Below are 25,740 nucleotides of genomic sequence, written 5' to 3' on the forward strand. Positions count from 1 at the left end.
TTTTTAGTAGAGATGGGGTTTCACTATGTTAGCCAGGATGCTCTCAAGCTCCTGACCTCATGATCCACCTGCCTCAGCCTCCCAAAGTACTGGGATTACAGGCTTGAGCCACCGTGCCCAGCCCAGAATATTATTATCTTAATCACCAAATACTAAAGTCATAGAATCAGACTAGATCTTAGCAAGACCTGATCCACTACAATAATCAGAGCAAAATAACTCATCAGTTAGAAGCAAAGGATTAGATATATACATAGCAACATGGATAGACCTTAAAAATACAGTGCTTAATGAAAACAGGAAGAAAAATGCATTCATTTCACAAAAAACAATACACATTTTGCAGGAAAACATACAAATGAAAAGATACACACTAAAGACATTAGAATGGTTGCCTGACGGGGAGGGAGGAAGTTGAAGAGGAGAGGAATATGGGGATAAAATGGCTAAACAAACGAACAAGATAGGAGCTCTGCATAGGCCAATGATGATAATGTACCATAAGCAGAGTCTGTAATTAACTCTGTACTCAAGGTCCAAACTGGTGTGTGGGGGAGAAGAGGAGAGCAGACCTTATGAAAATATAGTCTAACATGTTAATTCTCCTCCTTACTATCTTAGATTATAAATCCAGGGGCCATAGTACTATCCTTTATTTTTTCAATTCAGTGCATAATACAAATAATTTTCACAGAGGAATGCAATAAACACTTAATTATGATAACAAAGGTGCCAGTATATTATTCTTTTTGCCTACCCCAAAATGCTTTCTGTGTACATTCCATTTTAACCTTGTTCAGTTCACAGTGCAGAGAAAACTAGAATATTCTGAAGAATCAAACTTACCTTCAAAGTTTTCATTTATGACTCCACTGGTGTTTGCTTCATCTCTGCACTGATAAATGCTATTTAAGAAAAAATTTCTGAATAACTGAAGTTGGTCCTGAATTCTATGAAAAGTAGGCCTTTGGTCAGGTTCTTGAGCCCAGCATTGGGTCATTAAATTCCACCTAAATATGTGGGGAAAGATGGGAAAGTAAATAGAAATTGGATATAATTACTGATAACCCAGGTAGGGTCATTTTAGAAAGGAAAGAATCCAAGTTATTGCCAGTTTTCCTTAATTAATATAAACGAATCATAACAAAGGCTTTGGTTTCTTATTTAAGAGTGGCTTTTAACACCACTACGTTTATTAGACAACATCTTTCTTTTGAAAAGGTGACATTATTTTAACAGTTATTATTCCAAATAAATAGATGGATAAGTAGATGGTGGCAAAATGTCTACTCAACACTCAACTACTCAAGGTGAAGGTCTCATGTGAAGGTGATCTGGCTTCATCCTTGCCACCCACTGATCACCAGAGTTGATTCAGCTGATGTCTGGCTATACAGGTATCCCCTTCCTCCAGTGTTCCATATGTAACCCTCCTCAAGTTGAAAACTTGGTTGAAGAGGATGACCTTCCTTGATAGAAGAGGACCATTCTTTAATCAAGGGTGTTTAAGTAGCTCTTTAAGCTTTCAAGGTAAAGGTCTCACCTGCACTGTCAGTCTTATAGTCAATCATAATGTATCAACACATAAAGAAACTAATAGCTATAAAAATTGTTGAAAGGCAAAATTCATCATGCCTCAACTCATATAAGCAGAAAAATTGTAAGTATTTTATATTGTTTATAATTAACTAGGTCTTTCTCAGAGTCCCTACCTAGCATAAGAAAAGAAACTTCATTTAGTACAATGTTGTTTATAACTTACTCTCACTATTTTAAACAATCTTTTTAAGTATTATTCAGTCTTTTCTGGATAATAACCCAACCTCTCTTATTTTCAGGCCATCCCCACTCCTTCTGCTTTCCTTTCTAAGGTAGTGTCAGGATATATGTTGGGTACGAGGTTTATGTGACTTGTAGAGGCATGGTGAAGAATCCTTTGAACCCCACTGTGCCCTCCAGATCTTTACTAGTCTCAGTGACTAATCCAGAATTCATTAAGGAGTAACTGATCTGACCCAGCCTAGGCATCAGCCCCTGTTGGCAATCTGTGAATTCTTTACGTATTCTTTTGACGTTCCCCCACTAAAGTGGTCCACCCTTGTCTCTCTCTAGCTGTAGGATTCTCAGATGCTATGAAGCCCTATACATGCTCTCAAGGCCCAGGGAATCCATTCTTGTTTCTGCTGTAGGCCCACAGGGAGGTACTTGGCAGAATCTCTAGCTCTCAACAAAATGTTCACCCAATATAGGAAACAAAGGAAGTTTGGAAGCATAAGCTAGACACTTCTGTCTGGACAAGTCATTCTACCTTCTCGACAATGCTGAGTCTCCCATGTCAAAGTGAAGGTCCTCCACTCAATGATCTATTTGTAATTCTCCCGAACTAGGGGTGAGTGAGCAGTTGGTTTTGGTGGCACCCATCTCTTCTAATTGAAGCCTACAGAGGAGGTTGCCAAACCCAGATATCCAGTATCTCACCTTCCCACCTCTATCAAGTTCTCTTCTTTCTTCACTTCCTCAGGGCTTGGAAGGAATGAGGGCTCTACTCACTACCTTTTTTAATTTGACTATCCTTATATAAAATTATATGTTTTTATAGAGACAATTAAAACCTAGTACTTAAAAAGGAGCTAAAGGACTTTAGATGCTCTCTATATTCCAAACCTGGTTTTCAAGCCTACTGACTTCTTATAAACAAGTACTTGCTCTCTTTTTTTTCTGGAGCTATATGGCAGATCGGATCAGGGAGAGAGAAGTGATAAAGAAACAGATTAGGAGGTACTTAAAGTATTAGTACTAGTATATGAATAAATATACTCTTATAAATTATAAGTTCTTTGCAAAGTAATAAAGAAAACAAACACGAGTTCTAACAGACATGAAACAGTTTTGGAAAGTTGCTTACAGAAGGTCCCTCTGCAGAGGTGACATTTAAGCCAAAGAACTTTGTAAGAAAATAAGATACTAGTCATGGGAATAGGGTGTGGATGGGAGTCAGGGAACACACTACAAGTGGGGAAAGCATGTGTAAAGTCCTAAATTTGGAAAGAGCTTGGCACATTTTAGTACCTGAAAGAAAGCCAGTGTCGCCGAAGTGCAATCATTGAGGGGAAAGGATGAGATGAGATCAGAGGAGGGAAGCGAGATCATGCAGGTCTCACAGGGCAGGCAAAGATTTGGGTTTTACAACACTACAAGGGGAAGCTTTTCAAGATTTTTAAGCAAACATAATCTTTACATTTTTAAAGGATTACTCTAGCAGATATGTGGACAATAAATTATAAAGGGGCAGGTTGGAAGCTATTAAAGAAGACTAGATGAGAGATAATGATGGTATGGACTGAGGTAATGCCTGTGGAGCTAGAACAAGATTATAATCACTAGGTAACGATGGCCCAGAAATCATTATAGGTATTGTATTTAAAATAGCTAGTATCCATTTGGGGAATTATAATGTAATCTCCATTCCATTATAATGTGGCAAGCAAACTCCACTTCATTTATTTCATTTCCTGACAAGCACCTCAGGTCAGAGTTGGTACTCCATATCAGAATAAATGATATGAGGAAACACTAATATGGGACTGTTTCAATGTATTGATCTGATGACTTTACATGTATTTCAAGGAATTTACATACCGGGTATACAGTGCCAAGCTTGGCTCTATATTTTAAAATTAGAATCATATCTGAGAAATAACCAAAAGACAACCTAATCTTTTACATATTTCTCTATAACCCGTGCCATTTAGAAATGGGGATGATACAAAGATGTCAATGAAGAATCATTAGACTTCTAAATGTGATATTATAATCAATGTCAGATCACAGAATTTAAAAAATAGAGTTTTGATGATTAATCTAAGAGTTGTCCTCAGAGTATAGAAGAAAAATGAAGAATTATAATTATCCATAGGAAGCATTTTATTTTTGAAAATAAAGTTGTGATTCAAAAATATTGCCAAGGCATAGATGGAATCTCTCAAGGTTGGTCATATTTCAGTTAGGAGGTTTTTACAGTTGTCCCTCCTTATCAGTTTTGCTTTTTATGGTTTCAGTTAGTTGAGGTTAACCATGGTCCAAAAATATTAAATGGAAAATTCCAGAACTGAACAGTTCATAAGTTTTAAATTGCATGCCATTCTGAGTAGTGTAATGAAACATGAAATTGAGACATGAAACTATCCCTTTGTCCAGCATATCTATGCTGTATATGTTACCTACCCATTAGTTGACTAAGCTGTCAGATCAAGAAAACATAGTGTATATAAGGTTGGGTACTGATATGATTTGGCTCTGTGTCCCCACCCAAATCTCATGAAGAATTGTATCAGCAGTGTTGGAGGAGGGGCCTGGTGGGAGATGATTGAATCATGGGGGCAGATTTCCACCTTGCTGCTTTGGTGATAGAGTTCTTATGAGATCTGGTTGTTTAAAAAGTGTGTAGCACCTCCTTCTTTCTTACTTTTGCTCCCTCTCTTCCTCCTGTTCTGGCCATGGAAAGACTATGCCTGCTTCCCCTTCACCCTCTGCTATGATTGTAAGCTTCCTGAGGCCTCCCGAGCCGTGCTTCCTGCAGAGCCTGTGGAACCATGAGCCAATTAAACCTCTTATAAATTACCCAGTTCTCTTTATAAATTACCTAGTTTCTTTGTAAATTACCAGTTCCTGATAGTAGTGTGAGAATGAACTAATACAGGTATTATTCTTGGTTTCAGGTATCCACTGGGGGCCTTGGAACATATCCCCCACAAAAAAAAAAAAGGCCATTGCCATACTTATTTATAACCTGATTTATTATGCAAAAAATCAAGATACTTAGTGAGATTATTTCGAAGGAGAGAAAGAAAAGGAAGAAGGAAGAGGAGGCCAGGGAAGAGGAAGGCAGGGGGAAAAAGAAACCATCCTTACAGCTGCCACTTAGCCACTTGCACATCACCCACTCATTCCACCTCCAAAAGTTCAGCCTCTTGTTTAATCTGTGAAATCCACTTAAGCAGAAATTCCTCTTTTTTTCATTTATGGAGGTTTTAATTTACATTTAATCCAATCATTACTCTGTACTTAATTTTCTGATGACAAACACATTTGGCCTGTTAATATATAAAACCTTCCTGTTCCACCATGCAGGGACAAATGAGGACTAACAAAAGAGGAGCTATGTAAAGCAATAGTCATCTAAAAGTAAAGAATAAAACTTGTGTTCTCAAACAGCAATGAATTGGCAATGGAATGAAATGAAGAGGCTTTTAATAATCCTAAATGTATTTCTTATATCTTGTAAGTAATTTAACAATGAAAACTATAGCCTTGGCATAGAGGATCTTCCCTTACAAATATGTCCTTGTCACCATTCTATATCATGCAGTGTATACTTGCACCAAGTTATAGCTACAAATATTCAAACATATTACTCTAAACAAATTTGCAGGTCCTTCAAGTTTGTTAAAATTCACCTGGGCTGGTTGTTTTGGCTCCAGAAAAATACTCATTATACTTGAAGTATCTCATTTGGCTAAGTAGAGGTTCCAATTCCTCCACTCACCATGCAAACCCTTTACAACTCTTTTCCTCAAGTTTGTTTGTTTGTTTGTTTGTTTTTTTCAAAATAGCACAGGACTCATTAGCTATATCCAGTGTTAGCCTCTATGAATATTGAAGACTTCAAATTCACAAAGCAGTTGAAGTTCAATACATGAAAACGTCATAGTATTTTTCAGTATTAAAGGGAAAAGTTTCTACAGTTATTTAAACAAAGTACATAAAATATAGACTTCAAAATTTTCCTTACTCATTATACCTAATCCTGGAGAGATCCAATTAGTATCCAGATGTACACAGTTCTTAAGATGTAAAAATAACATGGTGAACCCCTGTGTTCTCCCACGGTTGCCCTCCTACACCTGAGGGACTCTCCAGTAATTCCAGTTGCTACTGTGATATATCTATTATAAAACCCCAAAAAAGCTCTCACTTGAAGTAGATTGCCCTTTGATCCCATTTCTTCTCAGGAGTTGTGTGGTTGTTGTGCAAACTAAAAACTGAAGAGAATCCTGATGGCTGGGCTTTCTATCATACATCCCAGGATAGGAAGAGAAGGGTAGGAATGCTCTGAATCTGGCATTCCATTAATAGCTGAGTACAGCACAGCTATCTATGGGCTCCCCTGACCTAGAGTGCATCCAGGTGCTGAGTATTTAAGCAGTAAATGGAAGGTGCAGCAGGGCTCAGTGCAGACTTTCAACCCCCTAAGCTGGGCCTGTGATCTCAGAAAACTGTCTCAAATAAATATCAGTTCCCTCTGTACTCTAAGGAGAGTAGTTAATCTTTATCATGACAACTTAAGGCCATGGCCAGATTGAATGGTATTGCTGAGATCTCCATTTCCTAGCCCAGCTTGTTTTCCTGGTTGGCAATAGATCTTTAACCCTTCCCAGGGCTTGTTAGAGTCCTGCGGCACTTGGAGGGCTTGATGCAGGGCTTGTTTGTATTAATGATGTTCAAATGAACTTCAAAACCAGAAAATGAAAATTTAAAATTTTCATTTCAAATGAACTATATTTTTATTAAAACAATGGCAATTCAATCAATAAATTATTCAACATACTACATTTTCCCACTCATAATCAGGAATACTTTTGTAGCGCTCCTCCTTCCTCCTTCTAGTTGCATTTTTTATACCTTTAGCTAAAGTTCAACTTGCCTACATTTTTCTGCTCCACAATACAGCAATTTGTTATTAACTTCCCTGCCCCGAACAAAACAATCAAACACATCAGTCAAAACTGATAGTTTAGTGATCAATTTCTAAGCTGCCTATCCAAAAATATTGCATGATTGTGATGAGGCACGTTAACCCTTGGGGAGAGAGTGGAATAAGTGATTAGTTTGTAAATATTTAGTTAAAATTTATTTTGTATTTAGGTATCCCGGGCTTTTTTCTTAAGCCCTACATGCAAGGTTTTCAAATTTTGTATCATTTCTTATCCTTAATTTATATAATTTTCACCATTTCTCCCCAAAATGATTATGAATCATTTTTTATGCACTATTATCTAATTTGGTCAGATGTGTGTGTATCTGATCTCCCTGTAAATATCCCAGAGATTATTAAGCTAAATCAGAAACAAGTAGTGATTCCAATCTTCTTCAAGCTGGAAGATTTGAATAATACAAAAATATGCACCAGTAGAACATCTAACCAAGGTGCCCAGCTCTTAATCATCTTTTGGCTCAAGTCTGCATAATCCTCTAAATAACACAGCATAGTCAAGGCAGTACAACCATGGTGTGCATCCGCATACTGCTAATTCCTTTTGCACTTGCCTGTACCACACAGTTTAGCACTTTATTACATGTTGGCTTGGCATCCAGCTGCTCCGTGTGGGTGTCTTTTCATTCAAAACACATTCTGAGATGCTGAAGAGCTGTGTCCCTGGTTTAAACACCTCTGTAATCCATACAATCCTTGGCATGTTATGGTGCACATAGAGAGTTCATACTTACTTGCTCTTTTAGAAACTTCTTGGGTAACACAATTCTTGGAAAAAGTTGTCAAGACTTAAATTTCTGCTGAGACTTTCCACAAGGAGGCAGATTAATACTCAGAATAAAAGCTTTTTTCCTTATAATTTGACTAAAAGTCGCTCACTCTTCTGAGAAATCACTATTAGAATTCAGTAATGACCAGGATTCGCTAAAGTTACAATATTTAGTCATTTTTTTGTTATGTTCATAAACAGATCACAACTTGTATAATTTTTAGTAACACTATTTCTTATTAGTCAATGTCAGCTATATCAACAAAGGCAATCCAACTTTTTAACAATATATTCCTATTTAGTATAATCTTTTGATATGTAGATTAAGATACTAGTCAGATCATATCTCCCAAAATAAAAGGCATACACGTGTGTATACTGTTTCTCTCTCACACACACACACACAGAGTGCTTTTGTTAGAATTCACTTACCCAGAAGTATTCAAAATTTTGTTTCTCAGTGAAATATCATTTGTATATAGAAATAAAAAGAAACCATAATGTATTCATAAATTGACACCATGAATTGATATTTTATGTGGGATATACAATGTTTAAGTTCCAGTTTTTATTTTAACAATTTAACAAACTGTATCAAGAGGCCTAAGATTGTATATGCACATGTTTTTGTTTGGGGGGTGCTTATGTTAACATAATTAACTTACAGATCATCGGGACAATTTCTTGGTGGCTCCAGTCTCCCTCCTGTTTGCACATAGTTTAAAACATCAAGGTTGGAATGAGCTGGATAAGGCTGATGACCAAGAGTTAAAATCTCCCAAATGAGAATTCCAAAAGACCTAAGAATAGTAGAGGGTTTGCTTTAATTATACTTATTACAAACACCAGGTTTACAGTAGTTTCTCCAACAACATTTTTCCTGGGGCTAGTAGGGTCTACTTTGTCAGGGTATTATTGGCCTCATAAAAGGCAAATGGGAGATATAAAAGCAGGCTGACAAGAAAAACTAGAACAAGACACTGCGTATGAGCAAATACTTCAAAGGTGATAGGAAGGCTTGGAGGAGGCACACGTGCACACACAGACAGAGACACAGACGCATATGTGTACTCACATGCATGCACATCCATGCACATATACACCTATGCACACACAGAAACAGACACACATGCACATGCATGCACACACAGAAACACGTGCACACACACATGCATGCACACATACATACACACACGTATACACACACCCATACTCTGTTTCTCTCCCTGACTGAAACCCCATTGTAGGCCTCCATTATCTAAGAATTTCAGAGCATTGACATGCAGACACACCTAAGGGTGAGCACAAAAACACTTCAGCATTTTCCTCCCAAGTTTGCAGGGGATAAAGTGCCAGTAAACATTGAGAGGGAAGGCATGAATAAAAATTGGCAGCACTGAGAAATTGTATCTCATTCGTAATTTTGCCTAGGGCCAGCCCAACTAAAAAGTCATTGAACAAACCTTTACATTTTGAGCTGGTCTCTGGTCTTCTGTTTTCTCACATTAAAAAAGCAAGATTAGATGTCCTTTTAAAATCCCCTCTAACGTTTGATGATTCTGTCAGCATTACTCTGTGTCCTGTTAAACTTACCATACATCAGATTGCGTAGTGAAGATTCCATCCATCAAACTTTCTGGAGCCATCCACCGAACAGGGAGCAGGCCTTCCCCTCTCTTTCTGTAGTAATCATTTTTATAGATGTCTCTGGCGAGTCCAAAGTCCCCAATCTTCACTATCCGTGGACTGGTATAGTCTTTCACGGAAACAAGGCAATTTCGAGCTGCCAGATCCCTATGGCAGAAGTTATATTAAATAATAATAATAACAACAATAAAGTTCCAGAAATCAAACAAGTAACCCTAGTAGGTCTGTAAAGAAGAGAAACTTTTTTTTTTTTAACTTTAAGTTCTGGAATACATGTGCTGAACGTGAACTTTATGACATAGGTATACATGTGCCATGGTGGTTGCTGCACCTATCAACCCGTCATCTAGATTTTAAGTCCTGCTTGCATTAGGTATTTCTCCTAATGCTCTCCCTTCCCTCGCCCCTGACCCCGGGCAGGCCCTGGTGTGTGATGTTCTCCTTCCTGTGTCCATGTGTTCTCATTGTTCAACTCCCACTTACGAGTGAGAACCTGCTTTGGTTTTCTGTTCCTGTGTTACTTTGCTGAGGATAATGGTTTCCAGCTTCATCCATGCTCCTGCAAAGGACACGAACTTATTCTTTTTTTATGGCTGCATAGTATTCCATGGTGTATATGTGCCACATTTGCTTTACCCAGTCTATCATTGATGGGCATTTGGGTTGGTTCCAAGTCTTTTCTATTGAAAATAGTGCTGCAATAGACATATGTGTGCATGTGTCTTTACAGTAGGATGATTTATAAGAGAGACTTTTAATAGAAATTATTCCTAGTTTGAAGGAATTAAAATGTTTAATTATCTTGTGTGCTTTACCTGCACTTCAGGTGATTATTGTGCCAATATCCATAAAAACCCTGTACCCAGAAAAGAAATGTACCTGTGAATGAAATGCATCTGTTCCAAGTAGACACAGCCTTTAGAAATATCTACACACAGGTCTACGAGGTCAACCAAGGTGAGTAAAGGACCATAAAACTGTAAGAAATGAAGGAAAAATTACAGGTAGTTTTCTAGTTTGCATGAAATATATGCATACATGTGTGAATATAAGTGGATACATGTATATGCATATACATGTATGTTTGTGATGTTTTAAAGGGATTTTTAGTTATGATTTATAAGAATTCAAACAAAGAAGAAAACATAGATGTTTTCTATGCAAATATACATTAAAAAAATGACAGCTATGTTTAGTAAGTAGAGGCAATATGGAATCTTTATTGGAAAGACCTCCAGGTGTCAGGCCAGATCGAGATGTGAATCCTAGTTCTGCTATTTACTAGTTGTGTGAACTTGCTTAAGTTACTTAACTCCCTAAGCAAATTTCTCACATGTAAAATGGGCAATAATACTGACCTTGCAAAATTCAAGTAAGTTACATGATATGGCTGATCAATAACAGGCATTTAATAAACATTTGTTGCTCTCATAAGTAGTCAAAATGATGACTTATTTAGTGCTAGCTGGTTTAATTATTGACCCAATGACACTCTGTCTTGCCAGTCATGACAATGGGCTTGTTTCCTGTATGAACCCCATATAAATTGTTAGCAATACCCTATTTCAAAGTTTCAAATTACTCCTCTCATCTAAGAGAGCGAGCACAAATATACACTTGAGCCTGTACTGGTTGCAATGATTTCTACATGGAAAAAAGCCAGTTGAAGTGTTTATTAGTACCATATTGGGAAAATTCAAAGATCCTGCCCTGAAGCTATATTATACTGTCTGTCCCTTTCCAGTGCTCTGCAATTACCCTGGTTCAAGCCTTTGTCATCCCTAATCTAATGCATTCAAAAATTTCCCATGTCTCCAGCCTCCTATGCTTTCATTAGCTTGCTTTGTTGTGACCCCCTTCCTGTAGAGTCTATTATGAATTCCTGAGCACCCCCAGGCTGCACAAGCCTCTCTACAAGTCTATTAATTTCCTACTGTTTCTCCTCTCTCAATCTGTGCTTCAGTTATACTGGTCCACTTGCAGTTCTTTATTCCTACTCTGCATTTCTCAGCCTCTCTTCTTTATTCCTGCTATGATTTTTTCCCCTGGAATGTCCTCCTGTTTCTTGATTTCCATCCACAGCCTTAGCTGAGTATCTCAAATGATTCCCAACCTCCAAGTCCCTCAATTCCTTAAAAACAAATGCTCTTAAGTGCTGTTCTCCCTACCTCCTCTGACACATTTATCTCTTGCCCCCAAACTAGGAATATTCTGATGTTCTGGGGCTCACTATTGCCGTGGTTCTTCACAGCCACACCTAGGGCTAATAACTAGGCTCTGACCTTACTCCCAAATCAATCCTTCTCCAACCTAATTCAGGTCCACTGTCTCATGGCCCATATCTGAGTCCTTGCTGGGTGTCTTGAATGGTTCACTGGTTCCTGTGAACGGAACCCTCCTCTGCTCTCAGCAAAACCTACTCTACCTGTGAAGTCTTTCTCTAGGCCTAGGATCCTACTCCTTAATTTCAGCCTGGTGGCTAGTGCCCTGTTCCCTGCTGACAGATTTTCATAATGCTTGTGCCTGCTTGGATCTCTGACTACTCTCTCCTTCTGATATACCATGTATCAACCTGTCGGGATACCGCATCACCCCATGTTGGGTTTCCTTGACTCTAGATGCCACCCTGGACTGCCACCTGTCATCTCTTGTTAAAACCTTCAGACATATTAAACTTTGATCTCAGTCTATCCCCAGTCAAAGCCTTTCGTAACTCAGTGGCAAAGCACAGTTCAGCTACTGTTCTACCTCCTGCTTTGGTTGTGTCTGAATCAGTAGACCTCTTCCATGAAGCCCTCTCAGCTTTCCTCAGTTAGGAATCGCTCCTTCCTCTGGGCTTCTACAGTATATTCTCCACTGCACTCTAATGAGTCCACCCACTTCCTACTTTAAGTGGATTATTTAGGTATCTGTAGACTTTCATCTGTAGACTTACAACTCTACCATGTAACAAGTTCCTTGAGTGCAAGAACCACATCCTTCACCATTGTATAAACACCCAGCAAAAATTTGGTGAATTGAATTTTATCTGGAAGGCAGCACGTTTACTACATATTCATATTACTTTGACAGTTTTTGTTTGTTTGTCTCACTTTTTTCTATGTTAATACAATCCTTTTAACAAAAGTTAAGGCCAGGTGTGTTATCTCACACCTGTAATCCCAGGACTTTGAGAGGCCAAGGCAGGCAGATTACTTGAGGTCAGGAGTTTGAGACCAGCCTGGCCAACATGGTGAAACCTTGTCTCTACTACAAAAAATATACAAAAATTAGCTGTGCATGGTGACGTGTGTCTGTAGTCCCAGCTACTCAGGAGGCTAAGGTAGGAGAATTACTTGAACCTGGGAGGCAGAGGTTGCAGTGAGCCGAGATCACGCCATTGTACTTCAACCTGGGCCACAGAGCAAGACTCTGCCAAAAAAAAAAAAAAAGTTAAAAGGAACCTTAGGAAGTTTTTGATTCAAAATTTCATTTTGTAGATAAAGAAGTTGAGTCCTCAAAGCAAAGGACTAGACTAAGCTTTCTGGGCCTAGTTGCAGTCAATTCTTAGGCATCCAACCCAACAAAACAGTCCTTGAATGCAGGGAGAGAGAGAGAAAAGCTTCTGCTGATTCTTCTGCTATGGTGCCTCTGAGCACTCCACATGGGGAGACGCTGGCCTCAAAAGAACTCAGCATGAGCGGGAGTAGCATTTGTGATGGTTCCCATAGGCCTCAGGCCTTCATTCTGCCTTCAGCACCTAACGATGTCTCTATGGTTGCAGCGAAGGAGACAAAGCCCTGCAAGCTGTTTTTGGCAGCCACCAGGAAAGGCTGCGGAACAACTGAAGTGCATGTGAGAACCAATCTTTATAAGCATTAGGATCCTGCGTGAATCAAAATGATTCGGAAAAAGTAGATCCACGTTTTTTTCAGTCCATCCTTTTTCATCCTCTCTTCACTTTTCATACACTTAGCACCACCACAGAACAAGACAATCTACAAATAAAATGTATTGTTTAAGTTGAGGGATTGAATGTGTGCATTTTTAGTTCCACTCTCCCCCCAAACCTTACTAACATGGCAGTAGAGTGAAAATTTTCATAATTTCACAAGGGCAAATCAACTGTCATGAGAACTGACATGGCAGACAAAGCATTCTGGAAGAGGGAAAGCAGATGGAGGAGTGGTCATTTAGCAGAGCCAAGAGGATGAAAGCTGACTGCCTACAGAAAGAAAAGGCAGGTATGTTTTTCATCATGGAAGGTCATAAAGTCTCCAGAATGGGAGGCAGCAGGTATCCCTGAATACAGGGACAAGGGGAAGGACTGAAAGCAAAAAGAACGTTTCAGTTATGTAAGGCCTAACTAAATCATAGATTCTTCTACCACAGATGAAGGCTTCTGTCTATAGAAAACAAACAAATCAAAACAACAGAAACCTGAACCAGAACAACTCCAAGTTCGGAGATACTACCAGTCACACTGAGGCACTGTCCTGAAATGCAGAGAATTAAAGTTAAATAAGAGTCCACCTACTGAGCCTTGAGACCTCCAGCCCCCTCTAAATGCTCTGAGTTGATGCACCAGGCATTTACTGTCCAGAGGAGAAACGAGCAATTTCCTCCCTGGTTAAACTGGCATATGTCAGGGAAGAGATTCAGTTACTGACATTGGAGGACCCCCAGTGGAAGAGCAGGGTCCCACCTAACACCAAAAGGAAGCTTCCTTGGACACATAGGTTCCCATCATTTTGTTAGGCCTCATGATTAAATATGAAACCAGCCAAGAATACTAGACATTTGGGAAAGATTCTCGCATTGAATCAGATTCCAAAACAAAGAGGAACAAGGAAGCCAAGGCAATGCAGGAAGCAAATTAACACTTTTTGAAAAGTATAATTAATACCCTAAAAAAGATGAGTAAAATTTTGCATCTATGAAGAAAACCAGAATATTATTTTAAAAAGCAGTCAAAACACAGGAATAAGTATGTGAAAAATTAAAATATGTTAACAAAAAATTTTAATCCTACAAAAAGATTAGGGGACAAAGTTGAGGAAGTCTATCACAATGGAAAGCAAAATGACAAAAGCTAGAAAATAGGAGACAGCAGCTAATAGAATGAGAAGATGAAACAAAGCAGTCCATTATAACAGGATTTTTAGAACAAAGAAATAGAGGGAATAAGGAATTCTCTTCATTATCAAAGAGACAATGAAAAAAATTCCTGAAACTGAAGGGAATGATTAGCGAAGCCACTGTTACTCTGCTGTGGGTAAAGAGTACCACAGGTAAAATTCTCCTCAAATTTTTGAAGCGGAGGAGGCAAAAGCAGACCACTGATAATAAGTTCAGGAATCAGAGTGGCATAAAAATTCTTCCTGGCAATTGTAGAAGTGAGGAAAGAAAGACGTAGTGGCTTTATCTGTTAGATAAAGAGTTTTCAACCTAAAAGTCCAACCAAATTATCAATCAAGTATAAGGGAAGAATAAAGGGCATTTTCTCAAAAATTAAAAAAAAAAAAGCAGATTTTTGCTGCACATGCATACTTTCTCATACTTTCTCTTTTCTAAAACAAACAAAAAGTCATGAGATACAAGGAAAAAGCCCCACATGGACAAGAGTTGAGGAAGATTCCCAGGTCTAATATGAAGGAAACCCCTACAACAGCAGCTGTGTAGCTAGCCTAGAGCACAAGCATCTACACGGCTTCCAGGAAGGAAGTGTCCAAGAAAAAATTAAGTACCAGATTATCTGATACTGTTAAATATATTGAGAAAAGTGTTACCATTCAGTTGGGGAGTTTAAATATATAAAAACTAAAATGAAAACAAGAGATATTGATTAAACTAGCCTCAGGAAAAATACTTACAATAATAACATTTGGATAATTCAGCTCCAAAAATAATAATAATAACTAAATAGTTCTAATAATGCAAAACCAGAAGGATGATTTATCTGCAAATTGTGATAACTGTCAGAGGATGAGGCAAGCAAAGTTTTCCTGTGTGTAGCGTGGTGGGGGATGGACAGGTATATTATGAAGAAGTCTAAGAGAGTTAAATCCTCCAATTCCATACTGGGCAGTCAATTTACCCCAAATTGAAAAATCAACATGTGTCCGTATGAGCAGACTATTTAGGAACTTGGCGGTAAATACCAGAAGATATGTGCAGGCCTGAGAGGTAGGAATGAGGCAGTGCACAGGGCTCCTGTTTTTCACTATATGCTTTGTCACACATTTTAATTTTTTAGCCATATGATGTTTATTTTGATACAAAAAAAAGTTTTTAATCCACCAGATTTAAACTTTGGTGACTTGTCTTATCTCACGTGTTCTCATCTAAGGTATAAAGTAGGTTCCTGCAGGTAGTCACCCCCAGTCCTGTCCGCCATCCCACAGTATTTCCAGGGTTCATAATGTGCTATGCACTGCTCCAGGCACTGGGGATACAAGAGAAGAATGACTGCAGCTGTGTTTTGCAGGCAGAGCTTGTTAGCATGTATGTAGGGAAAGAGAAAGCAAGGAACTAGATGGGTGGAGTAGGAGAGGATGTACGAAATCAAGAGCTCTGTTTGGGGCAAAATATGTTTGAGATGCCTACTAAAATCCAAATAGATATGTCAACTAGAGAAGGACATACAAGTCTGGTACTCAGTAAAGACATTAAGACTGGAAATACAATTTGGGACAGACAGGCATATAGATTAAGTACAGAGATATGCCTTTCCAACTCCACACGATCCCTGCGCTCCAGAAAAACATGATTCTGGCAATGAGGGTCATGTTCTCCCATTAAATACTAAAAACAGGCTCGGGTTCACATGACCAGAAAATGCCAGAATGTTAGCCCACGGTTCTGATTGTCAAAATCTAACATGAAGTAAATAGCATAATTCTTTCCATATAAGTCTTCTAAGGTTTTACCACTGCAGCCTATTAAATCTAAAGAAAATTAATGGGGAATTATAGGGCATTTGCATTATGAAACCAATATTACAGATCCCAACTGCCTACCGTTGCCATCCGGGCTTTACGCAAATAAGTAAGAAGGTCTCCTCCTTCCATCAGTTCCAGGATAATATACTGGGGTTCATTCAGCAGACAAACTCCAAGCTGTTTCAGAATGTTGGGATGATTAAATTTGCTGAAAGGTGGAAAGACACAGGCTGGATGACATGACAGAGGCAGGAGTCCTAGCCAAGGGTCTTTATGGAGTACAGCAATTCTTTATCAATAGTTTCCTTCAAAACCCCTGACTTAGTGTCTCTAATGCTTCCTTTTCCAACTACTGGTCTTTGTGCTTACCTTAAGGAGGTAATATGGCAACCCCTAGTGGCCATGAGTATGGATAACATAGGTTGGTTTTTAGAAGGAATAACATTTGTATTAAGCATATTTTGGAAAAGAAAGTAATTTTGACTAGTAGCCTCCTTGAAAAGATATTTTAAAACACTGTGTTTTGGGTCATTACAGGTATGAAATATATACTCTCCCTTTCAGGAAAACAACCCAGAAACGCAGGTCTGGCTACACAGTTTTCTCAAGACATCAAACCAAGGAAGTCCCAACCTAATAATTGGAACCCACAGCTTGAGACTCAATCAACCACTGCCTCAAGTTTTCCCATTAAGATGCGCTTGAGCAGTTTTTATGACCACAGACTCAAACTTGGAGACAAGTTTACGAAGACAAAGATATTTTCACTGACATTACAGCATTTGAGAGAACTCTCTCTTACTGGATATACTTGACCATTATCACATATTTAGATGAATACAAGTGTGTCAAAAGTCAAACAGCTTCAGAATTCACTTGCAAAACATGCTCCTTACTGAAGATAAAAGAAAGGAGAACCTTTTGCCTGAGGAGTGCCTGTGCCCAGGCTCCGAAGATTGGCTTCTATAGACTACTTGCTCTGCAGATGTGGTTTCATTGAAACGTTTCAACCATGTTGTTTTAGGCATGATCTGTTACGTCAGGTCATTTTGGATGTTAAAAACAAGTCAAGCAGACTTAAAACTTCTTACCCATACCAAGAGAGAATTATTTCAGAGCTACCTCATCAGATGTGCCTCCTTCAGGAATTCAATCTTCTCCTGGTCGGTGGAACCCTTCTTCAAAGTCTGTACAACATAAAAACAAGTCAGGAATCAGTATAGCAGACATTTCTGTGAGCCTAGCGGGTTAATGGAGATTGTTGTTTGTTTTATAATATTTACCCTGAAAGTTGCAAACAGATCATAGATAAGGCATGTGCATGTATTCTATAAACCCTTCAAATGTTACCTCCTGTTATTGCTAGTAGAAGAATACGCAAAATAAAAGGTCTAGTAATGTTTATACAATGTTCCTCCAAAAGGTAGAATTTTAAGAGACCAAGTTTTGTTATTTAGGCTAATTTCTTAATTTTCAAAATTTTCTTCTCAATATGTTTTCCTTATCTCCTTGCTTTCAATTTATTTCTTGAGGGCAAAGTTCCCAGTCCCAAGCAATTGATCAAAGCTAATCATGAAAATTGTGTTCTGAAATTCTCCAGCCTCCCTTGGCAATTGGGGTGGTCACATAACTCGGTGATGGTCAATGGTATATAAGAGAAAAACTGCTAAGGCGGGGAGGGAACTTTGAAGAAGACATTTGTCTTCCTGAACATGTACATCTGGCACCATCTTTCCTCCTTTCCCTGGTCCGAATGAAGATGTGATGCTTGCTTCTTTGCCAGCCATCTTGGAACAATGAGGCAGCAAGCATGAACAACAGCCAAGAAAATTTCAGAGATACTGGCTCTGACCTGACACACTATCCTGAAGCCAGCAGTCATTTTGTTACATGACAGAAATAAACATTTGTTTAAAACAGTCAAGGTGCGAGTAAGTTAAAGAACTTTTAAATGACATCATTTGGAAGCAGAGAGAATTTTGCCAACTTTTCTAGTTGTATAGCTAACTCTCAAAGCAATAAATCTCTAATAAGCAGAGATCAGGATATTGCTCAAATACATAAAGATTCATCCTCCCTTTATCAAAAGAAAGTTTTACAAAAATATGAGTATATCCAGTGCTTCCTTAAAAATATATTAAATATACCATGATAAATAATCATGTACTCAGAGACTGACAAACTATAGCCTGTGGGCCAAATCCAGCCTGTCACCTCTTTTTGTATAGCCTATGATCTGAAAATGGCTTTTCCATTTTTAAATAGTTGAAAAAGTCAAAAGAATACTACTATTTCATGACATATGAAAATAATATAAAATTCAAATGTCAGTGTTCATAAATAAAGTTTTATTGGTACACAGCCACACTCACTTATTTACATATTGTCTATGACAATACAACGGCAGAGTCTGTATGGCCAGCAAGCCTAAAATATTTACTATCTGCCCAGTTAAGAAAAGGTTTGCTGACCCTTGGTCTAGTACCTTAAGAAAGTGTTTTACAACTCCAGTTCTCTCATGACATGTTTGAAGAAAAATTATTGTCTGATAGATCTTAGCTAATTAGTAGCCTTAGAGGTAATGCAAATCCTGGAGATTGTTGATTACAAACAGTGTTCCTATGTAGGAAATGTTTTTTAAAATTGTGATTTCTATAGCTATGGATACGCTTCGACATTCAACCTGTCCTCTTTTCAACAAAGAGCACTCAACTTTTATTATAATTATATCCACGTCAGTCCTTGTAGATATGGTGATATAATGTGTCAAGGAGTTCGAAGATTCACATTACCTTCACTGCTACTTTGATTTCTCCACTTCCAGCTCCTAAGATGTCCACTGCTGTTCCTTCATACACTTCTCCAAAGGCTCCACTTCCCAGCAAGAGCCGCAGAGTCAGTTTTTCCCGAGGGAAGGCAGGAAGATTTTCAATCTCCTCTTGGGTTGGAAGAGTACTGTAAAATAGCAACATTTTTGTCTCCCCACCCTCCACGTATATAGGGTGTACAAGTTTGTGTTGGTATTGGTATTTGTGTTTGAGAGAGAAAGAAATATCTCATGGCTTTGCAGCATTGTGTGTTTTATGTGACATGGTGATGTGGAACTTTGTGTTCCTAATTACTTTACTATTCTACCACCCTTTACCCAGACAGAGCATGATGGTCCACTTCTAGGCAACTTAATTTGGATAAAAACGTATATGTGTATGTATTGCCTCAAGACTTTTATTGTAACTTGTTGTGTCAAAGTTACTAGGTATTAACTTCTTCAGATTGCCAATTTGTGTAAAAAGCTACTGCAAATTAGTAATAAATGCATCTGGGTTTATCAGCTTTTCCTTTAGCTATTTCAAACATGTGACATCTTATGTAAAACAAAATTTACTATGACCAAAAAGATCAACCCCATCACCATAAGGTTAACTTTTAGAAAGCCAAGTTTCTCACTTGGAATACTACAAGGGGGGAAAATGCTGCTATGTTAAAAATGCTTTCCATTTATAATAGGGAATCTTGAGTAGCAGATATGTGCAGTATTTGCTCAAAGGAAAGTCACCTCTAAACAGCTGATTTAGATCCCCTTTGTGTCTACTTCAAATCCTTTGCTTTTACACCTTGCATTATAAATTTCTGAAAGCAAGGCCTATGATCATTTAATTCCTTTTTGCATAGATCCTAATATCATGAAGCTTTGCATGAGACACTTGAATATTTTCCTTAATTATGATGACAACAAAAGTTCAAAACTCACCTGTTTTAAGAAGGTTTTGTGGGCAATCATCATACAACTTCTGAAATGGAGTAAGATACTTAAGGCTGACCACATACACAAGGCTCTCAAAACTCTCCTCTCAAACACTGCCTCCAGGTCAACCAACCACGTTACCATCTATTCTCTTCAATGTAATATTTTTCTCTTTCTTTCATTTGTTTTTGAGCTACATGATAAAACACTGGAAAATAGTGTATTTTTCTGTATTTTTCTTATAACCACATAATTTGCCATCCACATTTGAGAGTGGAAGAGGAAGTTTTTGATAATTATGCCAGAAAAATGGGTATAAACCATTACTGTCCTGGGCAATGCAGAATTCATAGGTACTCTCACTGCTGTTGCCCACCCTTTGCCTAGGTGCTCCATAATGATGGCCCACGCTACGTACTGTATTGCATAGCAGGCATTAGCCAGGCCTACTCCGGCTGCCAGACCTCGCAGCTCAGCCAACTCTTTGTCTTCGTTTATAAGCACTGTCAGCCCCTCCTTGGCACTTTTTTGATTCTTTAGTCTTCTATGCCAGACTATAAAGGAAAAAAATGACATAATTTACAAAATAAAATATTGCTTCTTTTTCCCTTTAGGAAACGCTAACAATGCATTTTAAGTGTTTTTATGTAAGAACACTATCAGTAGTATAGTTATAGAAGTTTTCATAATTTGATTTTAAAATAGCTTTTAAAAAACTAATTAAATCCAGGTAAAGAGTCATATAAAAGTACACAAATCATACTACACCAGTTTTAATCTCACTTCTTAAAATTTAATGTATTTCTTACTGTTGTTATAAACAAATTAAAGTATCTTAATATTAAAACTTATTTGTCAAAATCACCCATAAACTAGAGTCAAAGTAAACCAAAACAAACATAATTATTAGTGAAACAAATTCATTTTTGAGTTCAGTCACATCCAGGTTATACTCCTCAGTAGAAAAGAAAATGCTTTCAGTATAATGGCAATTTTTCTTTTTTTTTTTTTTTTTTTTTTTTGCAGAGTACAAGAGTGTTTATCATTGTTGTTCATACACACATACTCAAATATGTAGAAAAAGTATTGGAATGAAGCTTACCAAATGTTAGCAGTGGTCTGCCCTACCTGTAGAATCATGAGTAATTTGTATTGTCTTCTTTATATAATAAGGAGTATTAGTTTTATAATAAAAGAATTTTTTAAATATTAAAATACAATTATGTGAATAAGATTGTCCATCTTTACTGAACTGTTGACTCAGAAGTTGAAAACAGCAAGCATGCTTTGAGAGATGATCATTAAAATTTGAACTTAATTTCACAGTAGTTTCTATATTCAAGAAGTTAGAGTTTTACTCACATGAAATTCAATTTGAGGGGCTACATGGTGACAGATCACAAGTACCTTTTGCTAAATTAATTTTTCAAACTTGAAATGTTCTTACCACCTCTTTTTTAGGCTTCACTTTTAAAGGCCCAATGTAAGCCCACATCCTCAATGATGCCTTCTGAAACCTCAGCAATCTCTACTAATCTTTCATATCTGAACTTGAAAGACTAATTATGCCTCTCTGTGAGTGCTTATCCTATGCACTGTCTTGTTTATTTCATCTATTATTGTCTTTCGTTATTATTTAACACATATCTTGCTATTTATCTTTCCACACAGGCATGTCTTACCTCCCTCATTAAATGGCAAGCTCCTGACGTCAGCAGTTGTATTTTACAGGTTTATATTTTCCTCTACTCCCAGCAGAAGGCTAATGTTACACATTAGATACGACCGCTCAGAAGCAAAGGCTGTCAACACTCATTTTAAAAACCTGTCTTAATTTTATGTTTATAACTGATGAGTGCCCTCAGCACAATACAAATTTTAAAATAATTGTGACTTTTTTGTTATTTTAATGAGTCAACCTTTTCTCATGCACGCACACACTCTTACTAGTAAAACCACATGCACTGCTGCTAAAAGCAAAGAACCCAATTAGCTTAGCTAGACTCAAAAACTCATGAATTTCAAACAGAATAAAGACCTTTTAAGTCCTGAGAAAGTCAGATATCCATAGGATGTCTTGGAAGCACAATAGGTTGTCTGAAATTATCTCATGTTCATCCACTAGAGTTATGGGTTTAAACAATGGTGATGTACAAGAAAGTAAGCAAAGGTCAGCTGAAGGATTCTTCATGTAATTCTCCTTCCCAGTAGGAAAGCAGACAAGCAGTCAAGCCTATATGCCAACTGCCAAATATACTGCAGTCATATGCGTAATTCTGGAGGGGCTGGCTTAGTGGCACAAACATCAGCTGTGCAATGCTTAGACTCTCTGGAACCACAGGTTAAAATCCTGGCAGGGTCAGCTGAAATTTTTAGCTTTCCAAGTTTGCTGAAGGAGTTTCACATATTGTCTGGGTGGAATCTTTGAAAAAAAATCTGAAATCAAGCTTCAAAGTGCTCTCATATAGATTGTGACTCCAATCACTTTGCAGAAAGAATAAAGATTTAGAACACAGTAAAGTGTTGGTTTTCTTTATCCTGAGAGTTCAACTTTATGTTTGTGACTTTTCCGTCAACTTTCCCTTGTAACTTACTCCTGTTTGTGAACAAAATAAGCTACAACTTTCTTAATATGTGTTTGAGTGTTCTTTTCTGGTAAGAATCATGCCCTTCTTTCAATGATTCACTGTGTTGGGGACTCTCAATATTAGCAATAGATAGGGGTCCATATATCTTATAAGCCAAACTCGAACAGTTTGGAGACTGAGAGAAAGTGCTATTATTATTTGTGCTGAAACAGAAATAAACAAGAATGTATGATCACTATGGTAACTCTAAAAGTTCAATCAATACTTGACCATTCCTTTTGAGGTTTTCACTGCATTTTATCATCATTAAAGTACACCTTCTTAGAAAAAAATAGCTTTCTATCTACCTAATCTAATTTTTCTGCTTTCCCGGTCAGTTATAAATTAGCAGGGATTTGAAATAAGCAGATCAGATGTCTGAAAGCAAGAGTGGATCCCACAAGCCAGAAATGGATCTTCTGCAACAGAGGCCGTACTCATTCCAAACCAGCCTGTCTGCTTAGAAACCAAAACCATCCCAACCAAAGATTGTCACTGGCCTCCCATTAATTCTATACTTTTTTTCTGTACCCAGGGTTATTTTTCTTTTATTTATTTTAAACTATAAGCCACAAAACATTTGCATGCAGCCAATCAGAAACAAATACTGTTTTAAAGAAAGCTAAAAGTTGGTGCCCTTGCAAGTAGCTTTATCTAAAATATAACATGAAATGTACATATTTATTTTCCATAAAATAGTTATGCCTAGATCAGAAAACAATTCACAGAAGTTAGTGGTTATAAATGTATAGTAGAAGGTAACAATGTAAATTTTATTAACTTAATCAGACAATATTTCATGTGGAAGATTAGATCAACTAAGAGATAAATCAATCCGATATGATTAAATAAACAATTTGTTGCCTATTTTTTAAATTCTATTATACTTACCAAAGGTCAGTGGGATTGTAATAACAAGAAATATTCCAACTATAATACTAAGTATGAAACTTGTTTCTGGTATCCAAAAATCATCTAATAATATAAATCAGAAAAAGAAATTAATTCATAGATAAAAGCTAAGTAGCCCCAGCTCTACCTAAGCACACAGAGTAATATAGCAGAGCTAGCTATTACTGGATTTTTGCAAGCCAGTTGTTTGCTAGACAGTTGGTAGCTTGAAAGCATCCATACGGAGAGTGTTTATGCCGTGTGAAATCAAAATCAAGGTGCTTTTGCTTTTTTTGCAGAGAGCTAGTTTACCAACAAACCACTGGAATATACCCACTCAGTCTTGTACTTTAAAATGACTGAGGAAACATGTATATCTTTTTAATAAATTTAGGACCAAGAAATCTCAGTCTTTGTATACTAAATAGTTGACACTATTATTTTGTATAATATCTTCATACATATTCAATTTCATGGATATTAAACTGAGGAACAAACATGGTAATTTCTCTTAGGAGTTTCAGTTGTGTAGAGGAAACAAACATGTAGACCAGAGTCTGGCAAACTATGGCCTGAGGACCAAATCTGGCTATAGCCTGATTTTGTACCCCCCATTAGCTATGAATAAGTTTTACATTTTTAAAGTGTTATTTTTAAGAAGAAGGAGAAGGAAAAAGAGAAGAAGAGAAAAAGACGAAAAGAAGAACATGCTACAGAGATCATATGTAGCTTGCAAAGTCTAACATATTTACTATTTGCTTCTTTTCAGAAAAAGTTTGCTGAGCTGGGTAGCAAACTTTTATACACAACTAACTAGATAACTAACTATAATATAAATAAGAATAATATAAGTTTCATGTAGCATGTGAGTGTATAAAATGCAGTAATTCATTTGACTAAGGAGCATCAGGTAAGCATTATGATGAGTTCATTTAAGTTAAGTCTTGAAGGATGAGAAGAATTTCAACTGGCAGAAAATAAAGGATAGGAAATCACAGCTAAGGGGCACAGGGTCGGTGGTGTGGACCTGTATTATAGGCTGAGGCAAACACAGGGCCAAAGACTAAGTGACATAAAAACTTTTTACTGGTCTGATATGGCTACAGCACAAACATAAATATTGGAAAAGATAAACCACAATTGTAGGATAAATTACGGAAGACCTTACATGCCACAAAGAAGTTTGTAGCTGATTCTGAAAGCAGTGAATGGAGAGCCATTGTGGGTATTTCAGAGAGGGGTTAAGTAATCCAGCTTGTGCTTCAAATAGATTAACTGTCAGCAGTATGCATAAGCCAAGGACACAGGCAATAAATGATACCTTAAATTAGGAAAGCCAAGGTAGAAAGAGGAAGATGAGAACTCATCAGAGAGAAATGAAGATGGTAAAATCAACAGGACCTGATGACTGAGTAGAGGGAAGAATCACATATGGCAGTGAGATTTCCTGCCTATGTGATAAGAAAGACAATATATCATAAACTAAAATAAAATACACAGTGGAAGAGGTAGATATTGGGTAAGAAACAAAGGTCTTAGGCCTGTTATGTATAATGTGAGAGTGGTCATAAGGCTGGTATAATGTGAATAGAATAATAAGGCTGGATAGAACAGATTGTGAACAGCCTTAGAAGCCTAATTAGGAGCATGGAATTGATGTGGTAGGAATTAAGAGGGTGGCTGATTATTATTGGGGAGAAAAATGACATGATGATAATGATGTTTTAGGAAGATCACATCACATGAATGGAATCGTTTAATAGTTTGGATAATAAGATATATATATATAGCCACCGTTATCTATTGCTAATGTTAAGAATGTACTGATATTTATTACTAAACCTTTAGGTAATAAGCTAGTGTGTAGACAGACATGGTAACATACCTCCAACTAATATAGTATTCTCACTGATTCCACTATATTCACCAAACCCTAGATTATTTGCCGCTACTACTCTGAACTGAAATATTCCTTTCAGGTTTTTGGACTTCCATGTGCAAATGCTACTGCAGGATCCATTAAATGTCATCTTCCACCTTAAATTCTGGTTCTGTAAATTTGAAGTGCTCTTTCTGCAAAAAATAATAAATACAGAAAATATACATGACAAGATACCTGTTATTTCTAGTTGTTCATAGATCTTCTTAGTGACTGAACTCCTGAGAGTGTCCTTTGGCACAGTTTACCCTTGACCTCATTCCTCTCCCATAATCTGGCAACACAGATGCTAACAGCATGGTTTTACCGTGATCCTAGTGAGGCATGGAGCCAATTAACTCAGCCCACCAAGAAAGCTGTAAGTAATCCGTAGTCAAGAGAGAGCTGAGTACCCTTTTCCTACTAACAGTAAGGGGAAACTTTCTCCAGA

At 37.4% G+C, this 25,740-nt stretch overlaps 1 protein-coding gene across 1 annotated transcript in view; it reads right to left on the bottom strand.

Annotated features, from left to right (window-relative positions):
- ROS1 (ROS proto-oncogene 1, receptor tyrosine kinase) overlaps nucleotides 1-25,740 on the bottom strand; it is a 144,092-nt gene that overhangs the window by 12,503 nt on the left and 105,849 nt on the right. The window contains exons 33-42 of the mRNA XM_012002357.1: nucleotides 25,257-25,444; nucleotides 23,372-23,455; nucleotides 20,272-20,407; nucleotides 18,901-19,063; nucleotides 17,231-17,295; nucleotides 16,187-16,316; nucleotides 10,068-10,165; nucleotides 9,135-9,335; nucleotides 8,207-8,341; nucleotides 847-1,010 (exon numbers count right to left, since the gene is read on the bottom strand). Coding sequence (XP_011857747.1) covers nucleotides 847-1,010; nucleotides 8,207-8,341; nucleotides 9,135-9,335; nucleotides 10,068-10,165; nucleotides 16,187-16,316; nucleotides 17,231-17,295; nucleotides 18,901-19,063; nucleotides 20,272-20,407; nucleotides 23,372-23,455; nucleotides 25,257-25,444 — 1,364 coding nt within the window. The remainder of the gene's footprint in view (nucleotides 1-846; nucleotides 1,011-8,206; nucleotides 8,342-9,134; nucleotides 9,336-10,067; nucleotides 10,166-16,186; nucleotides 16,317-17,230; nucleotides 17,296-18,900; nucleotides 19,064-20,271; nucleotides 20,408-23,371; nucleotides 23,456-25,256; nucleotides 25,445-25,740) is intronic.

The sequence above is a fragment of the Mandrillus leucophaeus genome, unplaced genomic scaffold (assembly GCF_000951045.1).
Source record: "Mandrillus leucophaeus isolate KB7577 unplaced genomic scaffold, Mleu.le_1.0 Scaffold683, whole genome shotgun sequence".
In the NCBI taxonomy this organism is placed as follows: domain Eukaryota; kingdom Metazoa; phylum Chordata; class Mammalia; order Primates; family Cercopithecidae; genus Mandrillus; species Mandrillus leucophaeus.